Raw genomic sequence first — 19,020 nt, forward strand, 5'->3', positions numbered from 1 at the left:
ATACAGACACACACACACTATAGCGCTGACGTCACCTACCGAAGGCCAACGAGAGGCAGATTGGCCGCAGGTAAACGATGTATAACATAAAGCAATATGCCTTATTATATATGAGGTACCATGTTGAGGGGGGGGGGGGGGGGGGTACGGAGTACTGGTACCATCGATACCATGCTCGCGTTCGACGTTTAATAGAGGATGTGTGTATTAATCCGCTGTAGTGTATTGTTTAAGGCCCATACGCAGATTTGCGGTTTTGCGCGGTGCGTTCCGTCGGCAAGCGAACGCGTAGCGTTGCAAAGAGCGCTTGGGCCAAGCTTGCACACACTGTTGCACCGACACGCAGTCAACCGCAGTCAAGAGCCAATAAGAACGCTCTGTTGTCACTAGCGCAGTAAGGGAAATCCAGGGCAACATGGCGGGGCGTCCGGTGACAGCGTCGGGACGATCCCGCTGGCTGCCCCGGCAATCTGTCAGGCTTGAACCATCGCAGCCTTTGAAGACTTGCTCCCAGATTTCCCGCTGCTCCCTAAAACAAGGTTCCGCAAGCGGAGAACTGGATGCGCATCGTCGAGTGGCGCGAGCGAACACGTGACCCTCCCTTCCTTTCTCGGCTTCTAATTGGTCTACCTACTGCCGCATCCAAAGTTGAGCCAGAGTCCCTCGCGGCGCTCTGCGAGGCGTTGCACGACGTTGAGCGTCGTACCGGAAGCAACCGCTTCTGGCCGCAGAGACGCCGCTCCGCACTCAAGCACGTATGTGTGTATGGGCAGTGGTAGCAGTGGCGTACCAACTTGTTTTTGGGTGAAGGAGGCAAACCGGACCACCGCCCCCCCCCCCCCCCCCCCCCCCTCCCCAGGCCCGGGGGGCGGTGCTCTTGGTATCCCTTGGGCGCCGCCGGCCGCTGTTTGTCCTGCCCAGCGGCGGCTGTTTCAGGGTGAAGGGGGAGGGGGTGCAAAATACATGCGTGCTCCCCCCCCCCCCCCACACACACACACACACTCACTTTGAGAAGCTGGGTGGGCAAGCGCCCCCCTTGCCACCCCCGCCCCCTCCCCCCCCCTCCCCGGTTGGTACGCCCATGTGTATGGGCCTAGTGTCAGAGGCCAGATTGACCGTTTGTACGTTTAGAAAGCGTGCCAACGAATGAGGTGACTTGTTTCTCAGTGCAGCACGACTGCTAATCTGGGTTCTTTAACATGCATCACGCAGTTCTGGTGGCGGAATTACCATGTTATGGTTGTGACTTCGACAACATTTTAGTGCACACTAGGTAGCTGGCGTACAAAGATGGAATGTCAGGCATATATCTTTTTACCCCCTACCTACGCGAGCGGTACTGCGAAAAAAATTTCAAGGTTTATTGTATGGATATTTTGACGCAGGAATATATGTGTTTGTTGATATGCTATTTATGTCTCGTCTGTAGAGGATGCTTTTCCAGTGCATGTGATCACGTATGTCACAAAATTCGTGTCAAATATTGCACACGTTTTTTTTTTGTTTTTTTTTCTTGTTTCTGAAGAACATTTTCAACACAGTGGCTCGGTTTTCACAAAGCGTTGTATTCTTTTTAACTCTTCTTTTAGAATCTTTTATAGCGTGACACGCCAGGCAGAGCTGGGAAAAGAGACATCTCTTTCTTTACAGTGTGTGCAGACTAATCTGTACAAAGTCGTAAATCTCTTCGAGTGTAAACTTTGAAGATCTCTTCAAGAATTGTGCAATGAGTACTTTTCTTTTTTTCGTGCGGTACATATTTGCGTGGCGTGTTGCTTGGTGAACAATGGAGATGGATGTTTTTACACCTTTAGATGAGTTTTCCTTTTTTTTTTTTTTTTTCTAGCACATATAATAAATATTACGGAATGAATTTTCTTCGCAAGCGACTCTTCACTGTTTGAAGCACCCGTGAAAGATAGGTAAGGTTTGAACTTGCAATGGAACAACAACTTACATCTTTGGCAGACATTGAGATTACAGTGAAAAGCAAAGGTGATAAGCACATTTGACCACATCCAGCTCGTGTGGCAGTGTGAACGTTGCAAGAGAGCGGGCTTCGTGAGGACTTCTACTGCAGACATAGTCTGACCGACAAGCCCCCCAAAATGTCGTATTTTGTTTCAGGATACCCGGCCTTTCATTGCGATTTGCCCACAAAGATAACGCATTCGCGCTTTGTACATACTGTTCGCAGTGGTGCTCCAACCAGTGGTGGCCACGATTGCTCCGAGTTCATCGGGCAGTCTGGCTACAGACTATGCACTCTGACCAAGCAACCCACTCCGCATACAACCACCGCCACCACCATCTAGAATAATGAAAGCGTATCCAGACGCCCCACTCTATGGAACGTTATCAGAATCAGACGGCACCAACTTGGCAATTGGACCCTAGCCCGAAGCCGAGCGTTCTTCGACGCTCTGATTGGACGCGAGACCTAGCCGATTACTGACGTAGCACTCGTATCCAATCTCTTGTCATCGCTGGATCTCACTGGGATGACGTCATAAATTTTAGTGCACAGGCTTTGATTATTCTAGGTGGTATCAATACAACTGGCAGTGTTTTTTGTTTTTTTTACACTTCAGCAGTAGATTTGCATTGCTTTCTGTTTCAGTCTTCCGGTTCCTAATGTGAGACTTCAAGGGAATCCAAAGGTAGACATGGACATTACGTAACACGTGGCACATTATGAAGGAAAAAAAAAAAAAAAAGCGAAGCTCCTGAGACATTTGTTGGTGCGTCTGATTACCTTCAAACTTGTCTTGGCCTAGCAGCGCTACGCTCCGTTTCTTCTTTCGATGGACAGCAACGGACCCTACGAGCCATCCCAGCCAATCGAACACTGAACGTGTCACGTGACCCCACGCTTCGCTGTGCTCCTCCCGAAGGTCACGTGACGTTCGCGTAACATTGGATTGGTCTAGATGGGTCGTAGCGTCCTCCGCGGTCCGTCGCAAGAAAGTGCTATAGTACACGAGGTTCCTGGTAAGCCCCTTTCTGAGTCCTAAACAAGCGGCTAAACATTGCAACGACCCCAACGACGCGACCAAACACTTTCCCGCTAGCGGATGAGTTCCTTATAAATACGTTTCAGCGCTTAAGGCTAAGTCACTGTTGTCCCTTACACACACGCGCAGTCGTACACGTGTTGTGGATTATACTTCGCCGATATTTTCGGTCCCGCGTGAAGTCAACACAGCACCGAAGCTTGATCGCACGGAGCTCCGAAGTAGTCCAGCTACGGCTCGGCGTTCAGTGTGCAATTCGAGATGGACGTGAGTGTGGTGCAGGAGGACTTTTTGGCCATGGTGCTCGCGCCCTTGGGCTTTGCGCAGCAGGAGAGACGGCTGCGCATCTGGCTGAGCAGCTTGCGCTTGAAGATGAAGATGAAGAAAAGGTAGAGGCCGTGCAGGGAGTTGAGCATGCCCGCCAGGCCGTAGAGCTTGTGGTAGCCCGTGATCCAGGGGATGAACTCGAAGACCCAGATGATGCCCATGACCAGGGAGAGCTTGACGTACAGGTAAAACCTGCAAAGACGACGGACAGGATTGAGCTTCCTGGAAGGACATGCAACCACTGGCGCAAATGAAGCCACCGGAACTTCGGTGCTCGTCCCGGAAGTCGGGCGTCAGCTGGGCTTCATTTAGTCGATGTTTTAGTCCACGCTTTGTTGCGTTTTTAAGAGTTTTAATAATCCCCTTTAGCATTAAATCCCTAGAATGGTTCATTTGAACGCGAGACATGCACGCTTGATCTACAAGAATCTCGAAGTTTTCCCCCATTAACTGGCTTCCCAGAAGACTTCTCGGGTCTGCATGTGCTGTTATTGCACAACGAAAAGCTCTCTTAAAAAAAGAAATCCAGCCTCTTCTACACTGTTCGTACCAACGCTCGGGAACAGTTGGAAAGCCAGTGAAACGCTCACTTCCGGGACAGGCCGCTTATTTCCGGTCGCTTCATACCCGTTTGCTCAATGTGCCATCCAGCCCCCTAGTGGAGACCATGTGGCAACCATTGATCCGCCGGCTCGACTTCGTCTTATCGCTTGTATTCTTGCTTCATTGGCATCGGAAAAGAAGGGAGGCATTAGTGCCCTACCCCTGTTTTAGAATAGGACCAGCCCCTCGCCACGATTGGTGGTTTCCTCCTCTCCAACGTCCCCTCTGTTGAAGTGGCAAGGGTTGAGAGCTTTGTGGAGGAGCTTGAAACCTTAAAAGGTACTGCGACAACTACTGCGAAGGAATTTCAAAAGGTGCACGGTGAAAGGTTTCGACTATCTCTTCGGCGTCAATGTTCTTTTCTTTTTTTTTTTCGTGGAACGTTCTAATTTTTGTAACCCATGTTTTGCGCAGCTTGTAGATTTTTTTTTTTTTTTCGAGGTCAAGCGAGGCTTTTGTTTTATGGGTTGGAACAACGTGTCTCGTTGCGCCTTCGTTAATGGCTGCGCTTTTAAAAGACATGGTGGGCATACGGAGCTGGCAGGGTGGCATTAGCATAGACAAGGAAAAGCTTGTCGCGTGCGCGCTTGTGGGTGAAGAATGTGGATTGTTTACCATAGAGCATAACTTGCCTCGAGGAAAGTCTCAGTTGAGTTGGCAGGCACCAAATGGTTCGTGTCTTTCCTTAACGGTGGCCCCTCAGAGTACAGTCATATTGATTTTGTCGTACCGCTCGCAAACCCGCGTGCTGAGACGGAGGACGGACCTGTCAGTTTCCTTCGAACACACGGAAACTAAACCGAGCAACTGTAGATGGCGCGAGTCCCGCTGCGCCCTCTGAAGAGGAGATACGCTATCTTGTCTATGGATCTCTGCCAAGTAATTACAGCGTCTAGGAACTCTTGAAGCTATGTCTCTTGCCTTCTGGTCGCGTTTATACGTTGACCTGTGACGGAGGAGCACGCTTTGGGATCTTTCCCTACTTTCGAAGGGTGGTGAGCTGAGCTAGTTGGTAAGCATTACGCATGGTTAAAGTTAGCGAGCAACGTGAGGAAACTGTAGAAGAATACAGGAGACAGGATAAACGCTGAACTTATAATTCGATATTTCATCCAGAAGAGAAGAAAGAAGATGACATATAACCAACAGGCACTTGCTCATGGCACGAGAACTCTGGGGGCGGTGGCTTTAGCGCATTGAAGCGTTGAAAAACAAGACTTCCTTTTTAGATAGAGTAACAGAAGGATGGCTCACGCAGTGCTCCCCTAGACCTTGTATAATATACGTTATTAATATATTATATAAGGAAAAACTTTCGAGGGAAAGTTACGAGGCGTATATTATACAAGGTGGGGGGGGGGGGGGGGGGAGCACTGTGTGAGCCGTGCTTCTGTTACTTTATCTGAAAAGGAAGTTCTGTTTTTAAACGCTTCGATGCTCTAAAGCCATTGCCCCACGCCCTAGAGTTCTCATGCCATGAGCACGTGCCTGTTGGTTATATGTCATCTTCTTTCTTCTTCTCTTCTGGATGAAATATTGAGTTGAGAGTTCAGCGTCTATCCTGTCTCCTGTACTCTTCTACAGTTTCCTCACGTTGCTCGCTGACTTTAACGATGTGTTCGCTACCTTCGTTTTCCGCTTGAGATCGCGCTCAAATGATTGGCGAGTGTGCTTGATTAACGATACGTCAAGTAGTCCAGAACTAGAGACAACTTTCCTTTCTGTTTTGCTCAGACTCGTCCGTTCGAATGGGCCAGTCGGTTACGACTTGTCAAGTTGTATGAAATGCAAATATCTTTTTTTGTTGTTCTTTTCTTTTGTGAAAGCGCTAGATGATTCCGTATTTGTTTATATTTGTCCCAGTATATACATCTCAACTTCTCTCTGGTGCGAGAAATCAAGCTCAAGCGCCTAAAGTCGCCCTCACAATTGCCAGGGAGCAACCTGGCCGAGACTCACATCTGCTTCTGCTGCTCGGCCTGGAGCGTGACCTTCTGGAGGGTCTTGGCCCTGTAGAGTGCCCAGGCGGTCATGCCGAAGATGACGACGTTGCAGAGCAGGATGATGCCCACGGGCAGATTGAAGTAGAGCGCGTACGCGAGGTATCCGCTGAGCCAGCACTTCTTTTCGCCGAACCGGGGCCGGTACTCGTGCGGCACCAGGTCCGTGAACTGGAAGAGGAGCGCTGGCGCGGACACCACCACTGTGGCCGTCCAGGCGTACGCGGCGTACTGCCAGTAATGGTCCTGGCGGATGCGCGGGTTGGCCAGTGGCCGCAGCGTCACGATGGCCTGCCACACGTCGAAGGCCATCACGTTCGTCCAGAAGAACACCGCGAGGAAGCTGGTGTGCTGGACGACGGCCAGCGCCTGGCACAGCCGCTGCGGGATGCGCGACCGCAGGGTGAAGTCGACGATGAAGCCCACGTAGAGGACCATGAAGCAGCTGGACAGCGACAGGAGGTTCTTGCCGTGCGTGTTGCGCAGTTCGGGCAGAACGCAGTAGGCGGCGCAGATGAGCACCAGGAACATGAGGGACAGGGCCATAGCGATGACGATGTACGGATAGTAGTCGCGGACGCCCACGTCCGCGTCGAAGGCGGCGGAGCCGCGGCTGTTGTTGGCGTAGCGAGACACGCCGCTGGACTCGCCGCTCGAGTTGCCCAGCAGACTGAGCCAGGTACTGTTGCGCTGGAGCAGCTGGAGGACGGGGTTGCGGGACAGGTAGGCGTTGAGCGGCGAGCTCTGGTTGGGCAGCGTGGCCGGGTCCTGGTTGGCCTCGCGCAGGAGCCGTGCTGCGTCTGCCGACACATTCTGGAAACGTCGCTGCACCCAGTTAAGGTAGATGCTGTCCAGGAACATAGTGATGGCCATGCGCGCCGGTCTTGGCTCGGCCGGCCCACGGCGCGGGGGGCATCAAGCCCCGGCCGCCGTCACGGGTGCGGCGCCTACAGGCAAACAGAAAACACAAAGGCTTTGTTTTTGCACTTTTCACCTAAGGGCCTCGTTGTTCCGTGTACCAACATTGTAGAGGAGAGTAACGCGTGTCAAAGCGCGATGAAGGGCAGGTAAACCTGCCATTTCCAGAAATTGCGGAGAAGAACATGCGAGCCGGTGGAATTCCAACATTGTGAAAACCCGTGACCGAGGAATAACTTACTGCAAAGGTTGTTTACCTCTCCTGTGAGTTGTTGCCGCGTTGTTGTGTTTATTCAAACATCGCGCTAACACGATATATGCCAAAACAGCACGATGACGCATCATATTTCCGAATGCGTGGCCCAGCACGACACGGTGTCTTTAACCTCAGTCCATTCATCACATCAAACATTCATATTTACCTCTGGTATCACACTGAGTTTCGATGATTCCACAGGTCACGCGGTATATGCGCACAGTTCACTCGGGTGTCTCATCTGATTTAGTCGCTTAGCTGTTCAATCCGTATGTCGTGCGCCCAACTATGAACGATTGTCATCAGCCGGTTCTTACCCGCTAGCCAGAGGCGCGTTCCTACCTCGATGGCAAGGAGATGGCAACGTTGTTGTTTTTCGTGGGGACTCGGGAGGCACTCGCCCCCTCCCCCCTTGCCGCGGGGGCCGCCGATCTGACTCGCCACGAACTGCGATGCACAGTTCAAGGCCGAATTCCGCGAAGCAGTTTTTTTCGGGCACAGATGATTGAGATTGAGAGAGAGAGATAATAAACATTTTTTGTTTACACCAAGTCCTGCGAAAGTTATCGTGCCGCTGTGGGCCTCGCAGCCCCTTGCGCATCTTTCGCTCCTTGTCGTGGATCAACGAGTCCTTTGTCTCCCTGCGCGGTTGGCTCGTGGCGTGACACCTCGTTCGGGCAACTTGCCGTGTCCTCCCGAGGCGACCCAAGTTGTTGACTGTTTGTGTTTATGCATGCACAAGGAACTACGCCTCTTGGAGGACGCTGTGGCGTGGCGCAACAATCCAGGAGCCGCACACGAGAGCCCCGCGAGCTCTGCTATTGCTGGCCCGTAGGCTGTCCTCGTTGAATCGGAAGGCGGCTTGCCAAGTTGACCGCTCGGCGGTCGAACAGAAAGGGTATACGCGATCGGGTTTTATCCGGCGGCGGATTAGAAATCTCTCGCATAATCTGCGACGACGCGGTTGCACGTTCGAGTCGGAGTGCATAACACGCTCATTGTCTGAGAATACTGGACCAGAAATCGGAGCGTGCAGAAGAAAGAGGAACCGTTGCGAACGTTTGGCGGGCTCGGGACTATTCGGGACAACTTTCTGCGGCATTTCAGAAGCGAAGACTGTGCATGCGCAGCTTTGATCACCGCTCCATGCGTGTGAGCGCACGGGTACTCGTAGCTTAGGCTCCATTGCCAGAAGAAGTTGTCACCAAGTGTAATGTTACTCGTGAACATGAGAGAGAGAGAGAGAGTCTCTCTCTCTAACCCCAAAGATTTTTGCTTTTTGTTAGAAGAAACAATTCGCTTGATTACTTAACCTTGGAATGTATGATCAAAGCAAGCTTCCTAAATATTCCCTCCACATTTCTTCTTTATTTTTCTCGAGTTAAACTTTTTTTTTTTTTTTTATCTAGTGGACAGGAAAGGTGTCGGTAGCGGAATATTTCCAGCTGACCGCATTCTCTGGGCGTAGTTGTCTTACGCAAGAGAAGCCGTTAGTGAGAGCGAGAAACAAAAGGCGCAGTCGAAAGTCTTTTCGAAGAGGCTTCCTCCATGGCGCACGCAGGATATATTACCGACGAAGCGGTTTTGCGCATCCCCACGGCCGGCGCGTATACGGTGCGGTGCAGTCTAAGTAATTCCCAACTAGTCTCAAGGCCCGGCCACTTAAGAGCTATACGTGTCGCCCAGAACGAGGAATTAACGCCACTCGCACCGTTGCACAACCGGCCGGGTCCTTATCGTGCAGCCTTGCCTCAGCCGAGGGACTTCTTGCACCTGGCGAAAATCACGTGACTCTGAAACACTTTTTTTTTTCAATTTTTCTTGTATTGTTTTCTGGGTTTAGCGCACCTTGGAGAAACCTCTGAATTCGACCGGGGTGCCATATACATTGCGGAGCGTCTCTTTCCGGTACCCGGCCTCCGGCTTGACGGGGGTTTGCCTTCCGTCGCGCTTCATCTGCGCGTGTAGGCTCGAGGCGAGCGAGACGCCGAAGCGTCATCGAAGGTGGGAAGCACGCGCTAGAGGAGAAACAACTGAATGACCTCCCTGCTGTTCTAGCGGCCCTTTGCGGCATTACTTTGCTCTAGGTGAAGAATCGTACGAGCTTCAGCCAATGCCCGAAACGTGGATCGAATGAGGGATCGTCGGAGGTTATCATGTGGTCGCTACTGGTCTTTCCAGGCTCACTGTGCTGCCGAAGTAACCCCATAAACCATATTAAGGGATAAACGGAAAAAGGCCTCGAAACGTTAGTTAGAAAGGCCTGCCGCGAATATGACTATGAGCCAGCCGTGTTTGTCCAAGGGGTGAGAAGGACCTTTTGGAACGCGGAGGCGACAAAAATCGGCGCGCTCACGGGCGCCTGGATTTTGTGCGATGCCAGGGCGCAGTGCCAGCTCTGTAACGTGACACCGGGGTCACAGTCCACGAACCGAGCGACCGTTTTCGAAGCTTAGGGTAACTCCCGAAGGTTGAACCTGAGATGGAGCAGAGCTCACGCCCGACTGGTGCGCCGTTGAAAAAGTTCGCCTCGTCCGGGATTCGATCCCTGGACCTCGCCAAGGATGACCGCTCTGCCAAATGAGCGCCCTACCAGTTGAGCTAACCAGGAGCTATGTGGACGGTTGCCACCCGTCCTGATCGTAACCACCGCAAGGGTGATTATATGTGACGGATGAATGGATGTTAATGAATGTACCCTTTGTAACGAGCGGTAGCTTGCGCCACCTAGTCTACGTCTAAAAAGACAACCATGTGATGCCTGCCGCCCTTTCAAGCCAAACCCCCCCCCCCCCCCCTCACTATCATCAGGCGGTGTGGGATATCAAGTTTTCAAGTTTCAAGTGTCTTTATATTCCTTTTTTAACAAGAAGAGGAATAAAGACACTTGAAACTTGAAAACTTCGATCCCTTGAAGGTCATCACCAGGATGACCTTCAAGGGATCGAACAAAAAAACTAAAAAAACATCCCCCCCCCCCCCCCCCCCCTCTCTTCCACCACCAGCTCTTCACCCCGGCGAGGGAGTCGCAAATTTTCCTCTGGTTAAACCTTGTCGGCGTTATCCCAGCATCGGTCCCACTGGAGTTTTAGGGGAATTCCCCGAGGCGGGAAAGATACACGCAAGAATAAATTGACCCCGTCGCCAGCGATTGTAAAACCGAGCCACATAGTTTCTCGTCCCGTAAGGCAAACAGCACCTGCGATTATGTCGGATTCCCCTCAAAACAAAGTTCGAAACTGAAGTCCTCCGTGTTGCGGGAGCTCGACCCCTTTTGCATCGAGATTATTCGACGCCGTAAAGCGGCTAAAGCGGCCGAGGTCCGAAAACACGATTGGCTGCTTTTCGGGAGAGTTCTTTTTAAAGTTCTTTTGCAAAATCTTCGTATACCAGCTTTGGCCGCCTCCGCGTTTTACTTCTAAATGAGTTTTTTTTTTTTTTTTTTTTTTTTTTTTTTATCGGCGTGCCGAACAAATTTGACGATTCAAAAGGAAGTGTCACGATTTGCTGGTACGTTGGTAGTCTCTTGTTCGCTCTCGACTATGTTGACATCGGTTCGGTAACTGCATATGTGCACTCACCGACCCGCACAATGTGATTAAAAAAAAAAAAAAAAAAAAAAAAAAGATATCCAGCCAAGGAGTTGAGCTGTAAATGTCCTTAGCCGATGCAACGCCTCCGAAGACGCCGTCATGTCCGCACCACCCGCTGTCCGCGGTCTTGGACGAACGCATCACCAACTTGACGACGCGCGCTTCGACACGAACCCAAACACCGCTCACCTGCGAAAGAAGAGGAATCCCCGATGGTGCGCGATAGTCCGGTCTGATCGACAAAGCCAGGGCCATCCACTACCCGCGCGTATCCGTCACTCGTCCGGCCGAACACCTCACTCCATACCGGCGGCGAGCGTGTTAGCTGCGGGCACCAAGAACGTAGATAACGCGTCGACTTGTTCGTCGCTCGCGAGAGTGGCGTCGCTGCGCCGGACGGACGACGCACTGGCCGGTCGAGGTGGCGCTCCCGGCGGCGGCGGCGGAAAGACTTGGCGGAAGAGGCGACGATGTGCCCTTGGTGGTGGTCCCTGCGCTCAGTTCACCCCTGAGCTGAGAGTGCGGTAAGAGCTACGCGTTCGCCGGACCAACGCACCACCGCTCTTTCATCACCTGACCCAGCTCTCTCTGGGCCTGGGTATTAGGGGCGGTGCAGGCACGAGCAGAACACCGCACATCGTAAGCGCTGATATCGGTAATCTCGAGAAAAAAAAAATGAAAGGGTTGGAGAAGAAAGAAGGCGATAAGTTGGGCGTGTTCGTTTTTCCGCTACGTTCGAGTGCTCGTCAAGATTATTTGTTTTTATACAATGTGCGGCGCCGGTGTTTTCAAGAAGCCTTTTAACCCTTAGCCTGTCACTGACCATAGACTGCTCGCACGTTTTCCTGCTTCTTTGTGTTTATCAAAGCGTCGCCAGCTATATGGCTACATCTGGACCAGCATGGGACCACCGATCGAACCTTTTTCCTCTAGAGGTGGGTATATGTAGCGGAAGCTTGATCACGTGGGGAGAGAGCGAGCTAAGACTGGTCCAACGAGCATGTATAGCTTCCACCGCAATGTCAGCTTGAGCGTGAACGGAGGATGGGTCCACCTTTTTGTGCTGTCTGTGTTGGCCGTCTAGGATGTGCCGCGCTCGCTCGGGTCAGGAGAGGGGGTGTAGTCGCGTTGCCGTCGTTGTCGTCGTCGTCCAAGGACGGGGGACAGTCCACGAGGAAGGAAGGCAGGCAGCGCCCCAAGGGTTCGCTGCTCGGACGACAAGTGCCGCGCGTACGTGTGCGTCGGTGGTCTGCCCTTCTTGGCGTGGGGATAGAATTTGTCTACGTTGCTTTTCTCATTTATTTTTGAATCGCGATCGTGTCGGAAAGCCGTCGAGGTAACGGCCTGGAACGGTTTGCGTGGACGAGTTCGCGAAAGGGTCTAAACGATTTCGTGTGACTTTTTGTTTTGTTTTGGCACGCGGGTGCGTTTTGGTATGTAATTACTTCGGCATATATTTTTCGTGCGTGCCTACTTTTTGCGCATCCTTGAGTGTGCAAAGGATCGACTTTGGTGTGTTCTTGGGACGGCCGTCCGACGTTTTTTTGTCGAGATCGGTTTCCTTCTGCGATCGCACCGAAGTGAGAGACCGTACACGTAACGCGTGGCGACTCTTATTAGACTGGTAGATGTGTGCATTCTTTTTATAGTGGAGACAGCGGCACATATTGACGTTGTTGCCGTCTTACGCAAACGGGTCGTATCGCTTGCCTAATTCGGGGCGTATTGCTTTCCACGTCGATATACGCAACGTCGCCTGTTTCCTTCTCTGGAGTTGGAAACCGTTGGCAACGCGAGCTCGCCTAAACGAATCGTTCGACTACTCAAGAATAAGCTCCGAGGTTTTCCACTCAAACCTCGGGGATGAAATTGTCCCGACTCTCGATCGATATACACCAATCGTCGTAATCAAGATGGTACTGTTGGCAATGCCCGGGTCCTTTGCTTTCCGATGCTTTCGCGCGTATATTCTATCTTCTCTCACTGCTCCGTCTCTTATTGCAGCAGCGAGAGTGCATGGTGCCTTCGTCTAATCGGAATCCCAGCTACTTTGCGTACAGTAATTTTCTCCTCTCTCTCTCTTTCTCTCTTTGTCTGACAGCGCTGTGGCGTTAATTCCCGTGATACCTTAATCTGCGTGTTCTCAGTCGCAGTTCGCTGGCAACCTGTTTTACGAACTGCACATGCACCGCCTCTGAGCAGTCTCGTGTGAGTGAACTTCAAAAAGTAACTAGTTAAAGAGATACTGAACCGAAATTTGGATTTTGCAAAATAGGGCCTCAGAAGCGTTGAACGGGACGCTACGAACACCATGACTTCACTCGTACATCGATATCTCAAACGAATGGCCATATTTTTGGAAAAGAAGGGCGCAATCAAGCGAGGACCTTGACGCCACGATCCTCCTGGAGCAGTTGAGAATGAGGGGAAGCGGTATTGCTTCTCTCCTCCTCGCTTCGGTTTACCAGCTCGATGGGACGAAGCGAGGAGGAGAGGGAAAGAGAATCGTGACGTGAGATGTCTCGTCGGCCTCGTCGCGGCCGTGTTTGGTCGCGAATATCTTTTCCAAAAGTTCCATTAGAAATATCGGTGTATGAGTGGTATTTTTTGGGTTCTGCAGCGTCCCGTCTATCGCTCCAGCCCTGTTTTGTGAGCTCGAAATTTCGGTTCAGTATCCCTTTAAACTTACTTTCAGATAGAAGTATAACGAAGTTACAGTTACAGCAACGAAAAAGTAGTTCGTTACAGTTACTTTTAAAAAAGTATCTCACTTTTCAGTAAGACTACATACAAAAAAAAGTGGAAAACGCCCCCCCCCCCCCTCCCTTTTCCTCAAGTTTATTACAGAAAGTGTAAGCTGGCACAAGGTGAGAACAACATGACCCTCAAAACGTTGGAACACATCATTTGAGCAGTGCAAGGAATGGCTAGATTGTACTTGTTCAATGATATCTTGAACTGAAGACACTGTGAAGTAACGACACGTCTAACGTCGTTACTTCAGAAGCGAACTACACTTACAAGTTACGTTTTGAAAAGGTATCGCTTACTTTTAAAGTTCCCCAAAAAGTAACGAAGTTACAGTAACGCGCCAGCGTTAACCCAAGACTGCTTCTGGGCAGCTAGCAATGTGACGGCGCCGTAGCTTGGCGCCCGTTGCATCCGCGCGCCTTGAGTCTGACTAGCGGCTCTTAGCGTAATCGTTGTTCCGTCAACGCGTTGCCGCGTGCAACGAGCCCCCACCTGTGATAAGCGAGGCTTTGTTTGCCCCTCTTACCGAGAGAGACGCACTCGACCGATGAGCGCGCGTAACCTCGGCGATTCCCGAACGCCTTTCCGCATGGGCACCCGTTGTATTTGTGTAATGTGTGTGTTTGTTTCTTTCCTTTTTATCCCTGGGCGTGAGTTAACACTTAAGTCGCAGCCTTGTGTCAGTAATACGTTTCCTTCTTTCATCTTGAAAGATAAGCTCTTGTCACGCATATTTGAGGGTCAGAAGGAACGAACGCATTGCTTTTGAAGCTTTTTTTTTTTGGGGGGGGGGGGGGGGGGGAGGAATATAAGGTACCGTCATATTTTGGTTTCGTTAATAAATTTGTGATATACTGTTTGAAACAAAAAGCGGTAAATGTCTGAACCTTTGCTATCTCCTTTTTTTCTTTTCGTTTTCAGACGACGTACATTTCCTGAAAAAAAAAAAAAATACTAGTTCAAAAAAAATGTATGAATTAAAATTTTTTGACTCGATCCTATGCAAGGAAATTCAAGGTTGGGTGTCCAAAGATGGCGTCAGACCGTGGCAACATTCTGTACACAACTTCAAGTGGCGGCGCGGTTTTCTGTGCCGCTTTCATAAAGGATCGACTTGGCCAGCCGCCGTGACTCCGTCTAGTTTATATCAAATGAAGAATTTCCGGTTCAGCGATGACCGTCTGATCGTCACGAAGGAGGGGAACTATATCAGTTTCTAACACATTTTTACTTGTAGACTCTGGCCATCTTATATCGACGTCTTGCAAGTACGATCACTGAGCGCCACCATCTTGCCGTGGTATGTGTGTAGATGATAGTCGAGCTTCCAGAGGCGGACTTGGCATTTTGCCGCCCAAAACAACGCCCCCCCCCCCCCCCCCCCAACACCCCGCGGGGGTTTGGGGGGGGGGGGGGGGGGTAGCTATGTTTGGAGTTATAATTTTTCAAAGTAGCTAAATGTGGAGCTAGAATTCCCAAAATAACTGAATTCAAAGCTCGATATAAAAAAAAAAAAAAAATTATTTTGGTGGTGGCCACAAATTGGCCGCCCCCAAGATTGTGCCGCCCTAGGCAGCTGCCTACTCTGTCTATTGTTGCCATGCTCCCGGCAAAGCTTTCTATTCCACGCACAGCGGTTAGAGTGTAGCTTTGGAAGCGTTGCGGTTGCAAACGGTAGCAAACGGTTGCAAATCGCCTTCTGCGCGCTGCTATCATTGTCTGTCTGCTGGGCTGTGGAACGCCTCCTGAGCATGCTTTGTTGCTCTGCTGTGCGGTACATCGGACGCTGCGCATGTCTCCACAGCTCAGTGACTCAGCATTTTTCACCCGGGTGATAAGCGATACAAAAGCCTATAGGGTGATTTCAGATAAGATCGACCAAAGGGTGGCTGGTCGACATTTTTAAATCAACTGATGTTTTTATATGACATTGTCTAGTGTCTGGTATAAACGAATCCACACTTAGTTTTGACCAGAAAAAAAATTTGGAGACAAGAAAAATCGTAAGGCAGGGAGAGGTGGACAGTTGCAATAACGCGCACTGATGGAGGGGGCAAGTTTGAAAGTGAATAATTAAAACAATAAAATTAGGAGAATTTTAAAACTTTTTACAAAGAAACTCTGGGTACAACTTGCTTGTGATATAAAGTAATAATATTTATTAAAAATTTATTTAGTTTTCTAAAAATTGCCAAACATGCCTGCTCGAACGACAAATGGCAAACTTTGGAAATCTGTATCTCATGAAATAATTTAATCATTATTACATAACTTGCAGACATTATTTTACTAATATATGGCTATTATTGAAAAAATAAATAAGGTATCTGAGTGACACAATAGTTACAATATATTTAGGCAAACATGGGAAAAAAATCAAACAAAGAAAAATTCCAATGCGAATAAAAAAAAAACACCACCTTCGGATTTTTTTTAAATTTGGGTACCCTGTTATACTCTATTTCGGCATTCATTTCTATTAAAAACATGTTGCATCATTGCACTGTGAAAGAAGAAACAACTCCCCAAAGTAGGGTCCTTTTTCAAAGCCTACACTTAGCAGTGTCCTATACAAGAAGTGACTCTGAGTTCCAGTTTCATGAAACTTGCACAAATCTTTTATATACATTTATTCAGATGAGGTCATTGATAAAAAGAGCGATCGGTCACACAGTAAAAGGGAGGAGAAACTATATACAGCATTTTACATAAGCGTACAAAGTGGTATCATATTAGAGACTAATGATTTGAGAAAAGATGATGCAGTGTGAAGTTGTACCTTCCGGTATATTTTACATCTAGAGTAAAATAAATAACTTTACTTCCACACACAAAAACAAAGATATAATAGTAAGATATTTAGGTTGGCTGTGTATTTACGATTACAAACAATTTCAGGTGACGGATGCCATAGTGCCTAACTGGAGCAGCTTCGATGCTGTCGGTGTATGAATGAATCGTGGCAAGCCGATATATTTTATCCTGCTCGAGGATAACATTTTGGGTTTTTTTTTTATAGTGATCAGATAAAAATTATTAGTAACCACCAACAAAAACAGTAGGTTAAATACCCCGTGAAGAAACATGTGATAAATAAGATGTCCCTGCATTCAAAATGAGCAGTCCTTGGGAAATCAAATTCGGCACTTTACGCTAAGGTTTTCCTCGCTGTACCCATTTAATAAAGTTGCTTCCAAGCAGATCCGACTGTCCGTGCTACATATACGTCACAGGTCCCTTCTGTTGATGACTTGCTGAGCCGCCACGCGGCTGCCAAGACTGAATGCCAGGGAAGGCGCGCACCGTCAGCCACTCTTCTTTTTTTTGTTCACGATACCGAACAACCTCATTTTCGTCCAGATATACAAGATGCACGCCTTTCAGTTTCTTTGATAGAACGCTCACCATTGTCCTGGCCGTCTGAATTGCGCTTACTGAACGTTCTCTCAGGTTGTTCAGCGTGGCCTGGTGCTTCACGAGTCCGCCAACTCCGTCACATGCATTTTTCCCATGTCCAGATGCAGAAAATAACCACTGGGCTTGTGGGCAATCGTCCTTTGCAAATTGGTGAAGCTGGTAGCGATTCTTGAAATGACTGGCGGCGCCGTCACTTACGTACGTCACGTACGAGTATACCGCAACGTTGTCTTCAACCCACTCCTTCACTTTTTCTAGAGCCAAGCAAGCGTGAGCGGCGTCGTGACACAGGTCCTCACTGGTGATGGCAAAGCTGTTTGTAGATTTTCTTGTCGTCACTACACATGTAAATATCGAAACATGTTTTTTTTTTCCAGTGATATGCTTGCACTTCGTCAGGAAGCACGATGGTCCAGTTTTCAGCAAAGTCAAAATGAAAGACAATGCTCCCGCGTTGCATGCACTGTTTTTCATCGTAGATCGCTTTACCTTGCGTTTGCCGGATATGGTTGTGAAGTACCCAACTTCCAACCGTCACTTGGATGACTTTTAGGAAAGTCTCAGGTTCCAAAGTTTTTTTCACAAGGTCGCCGGACTCCCATGTTGCAAGCACAATCTCTTCATCCTCCGGGATATCAAGTTCCTGGAGTGTAAGAAACTGGCCTTTTGGGCAGTGATCACAGTCTCCTTGACGGCACAGTTCTGTTGCTGGGTCGCACAGAAATGCCGAGTTCATTTCACCAGTGTTGAATGTTGAGCCTGTAACGTTCTCTAGAGCGGCAATACAAAGATAATAATTGGCGCAGCGCACACAAACGCACACTTCCTGGTGTGGAATACATTGGACCCATCTAGGGCGCAACGAATAAAATTTCGTTAGCCCAACGCCGGAATCGGGATGCTTGTCTTTGTATATACGGAAGGCCTCTCGTATTGAGCGTGTCATGAAGCGCTTTGGCACGAACGTTTTCTCTCCGTTGAGCATGACAGAGATGACGTCCTTCTGGTTGGGACTTTGGCGCGAACATTGTAGCTCGTCTTTCGTGAAGTACTTTAGGGCAGCAGACAGGTTCTCAGGGCTCACCTTGCACCTCGTGTAAGGATCCGGCTCATACCACACGCCATGCTTTTCCTTGAGTTTTCGGGATTTACTGATGAGGTACATTGAGGCCTGTGGAATCATCTTTTGAACGTCATTCTTCGTCAGTGTTGACGGCAGGAGTGTAAGCAGTTGACAACGTTCCCGGAGAGAGGTGGCGGTTTCAAAGGCCTGCCGAAAGTTTTCCACCCACTCAGTGCATGTGGAGCATGTTGGTTCGGACGACCCCGATGGTGCGTCCCTGTCGTACGCAATACGTAGCCTTGAGCGTATATTCTTGACAGCAACCTGCTCCAGTTCTGTCTGCTTTCTCTTGACATAGGCAGGCCTGTCCCGACTTCTTACGACGCTTGGTTGTCTCAGCGGCGACACATCTGTAGGTAGTATGCTGCGATTTAGATCTTCAATTGCTTCTTCAGCTGGCACAAATATGTCAGGGCACTGCTCTGAGCTTCGCATCGAGATCTCCTTAGTGATGTGCATGAAGCAATGGTAGCACAGGTAGTCCGTCGCACTCACTTTGGTGGAACAGTCAGGCGGAAGAATTTGCTTCAACGAGTTTAGGTCCAACTCGCCAACACTTCGAAAATTCCGCTGCTTTGGTATAGTCTTTTTGTGTTTGCAAAAGTAATCTGCACAAAACACTCGTTCGGAGCTCCAGGACGTCTTCATAATGTATACATAAATAATAGAAATTAAACCCCAACCGATGGCATATAATTGCCAAGTGAAAGAACTACTGGGTGCACAAGTGACAAGTCCGAGGCTGAGGAGCTCACTCACTGCAAACGTACATTTGAAAAGAGAGGTCACAACTGAGGCTGTCGCCAAAGCTTGATCCACGTCAAAGGAAGAAAGAGGGAAAGTCTCCAGACAAAAAATTGTGGTCAGCGGCCTTCGAAAAAGACTTTCCGGAATCGCACTGTCGTCCCTCCACGCGCTGATATGAAAGCACCCGAGCTTCTACCACGTGGTTCATGACACAGCCTGAGCCATGTCGGCGACCGGTTCGCGAGGGGTTGGCGGTGGGGTTACGTTGATG

At 49.6% G+C, this 19,020-nt stretch overlaps 2 protein-coding genes across 2 annotated transcripts in view; one reads left to right on the forward strand and one right to left on the reverse strand.

Moving 5' to 3' along the window:
• Positions 1-19,020, forward strand: part of LOC8041936 (pericentrin) — a 221,380-nt gene that overhangs the window by 9,707 nt on the left and 192,653 nt on the right. The gene's annotated exons all lie outside the window — the stretch shown is intronic.
• LOC120850311 (G-protein coupled receptor Mth2) lies at positions 1,546-11,091 on the reverse strand. The gene is made up of 3 exons (XM_040222756.3): positions 10,901-11,091; positions 5,904-6,891; positions 1,546-3,533 (listed from the first exon to the last, which is right to left on the reverse strand). Exons 2-3 carry the CDS (start codon positions 6,815-6,817, stop codon positions 3,245-3,247), a joined length of 1,203 nt encoding a protein of 400 aa, XP_040078690.1. The 5' UTR covers positions 6,818-6,891; positions 10,901-11,091; the 3' UTR covers positions 1,546-3,244.

Source organism: Ixodes scapularis, unplaced genomic scaffold, assembly GCF_016920785.2.
Source record: "Ixodes scapularis isolate PalLabHiFi unplaced genomic scaffold, ASM1692078v2 PGA_scaffold5__190_contigs__length_132052651, whole genome shotgun sequence".
Taxonomy (NCBI): domain Eukaryota; kingdom Metazoa; phylum Arthropoda; class Arachnida; order Ixodida; family Ixodidae; genus Ixodes; species Ixodes scapularis.

Excerpts from the sequence above, each read along its gene's own strand:
- LOC120850311 (XM_040222756.3), bottom strand. The coding sequence starts at position 6,817 with ATGGCCATCACTATGTTCCTGGACAGCATCTACCTTAACTGGGTGCAG. Across the intron at positions 3,534-5,903 it reads GCCGAGCAGCAGAAGCAGAT|GTTTTACCTGTACGTCAAGC; the intron begins GTGAGTCTCGGC and ends TCGTCTTTGCAG.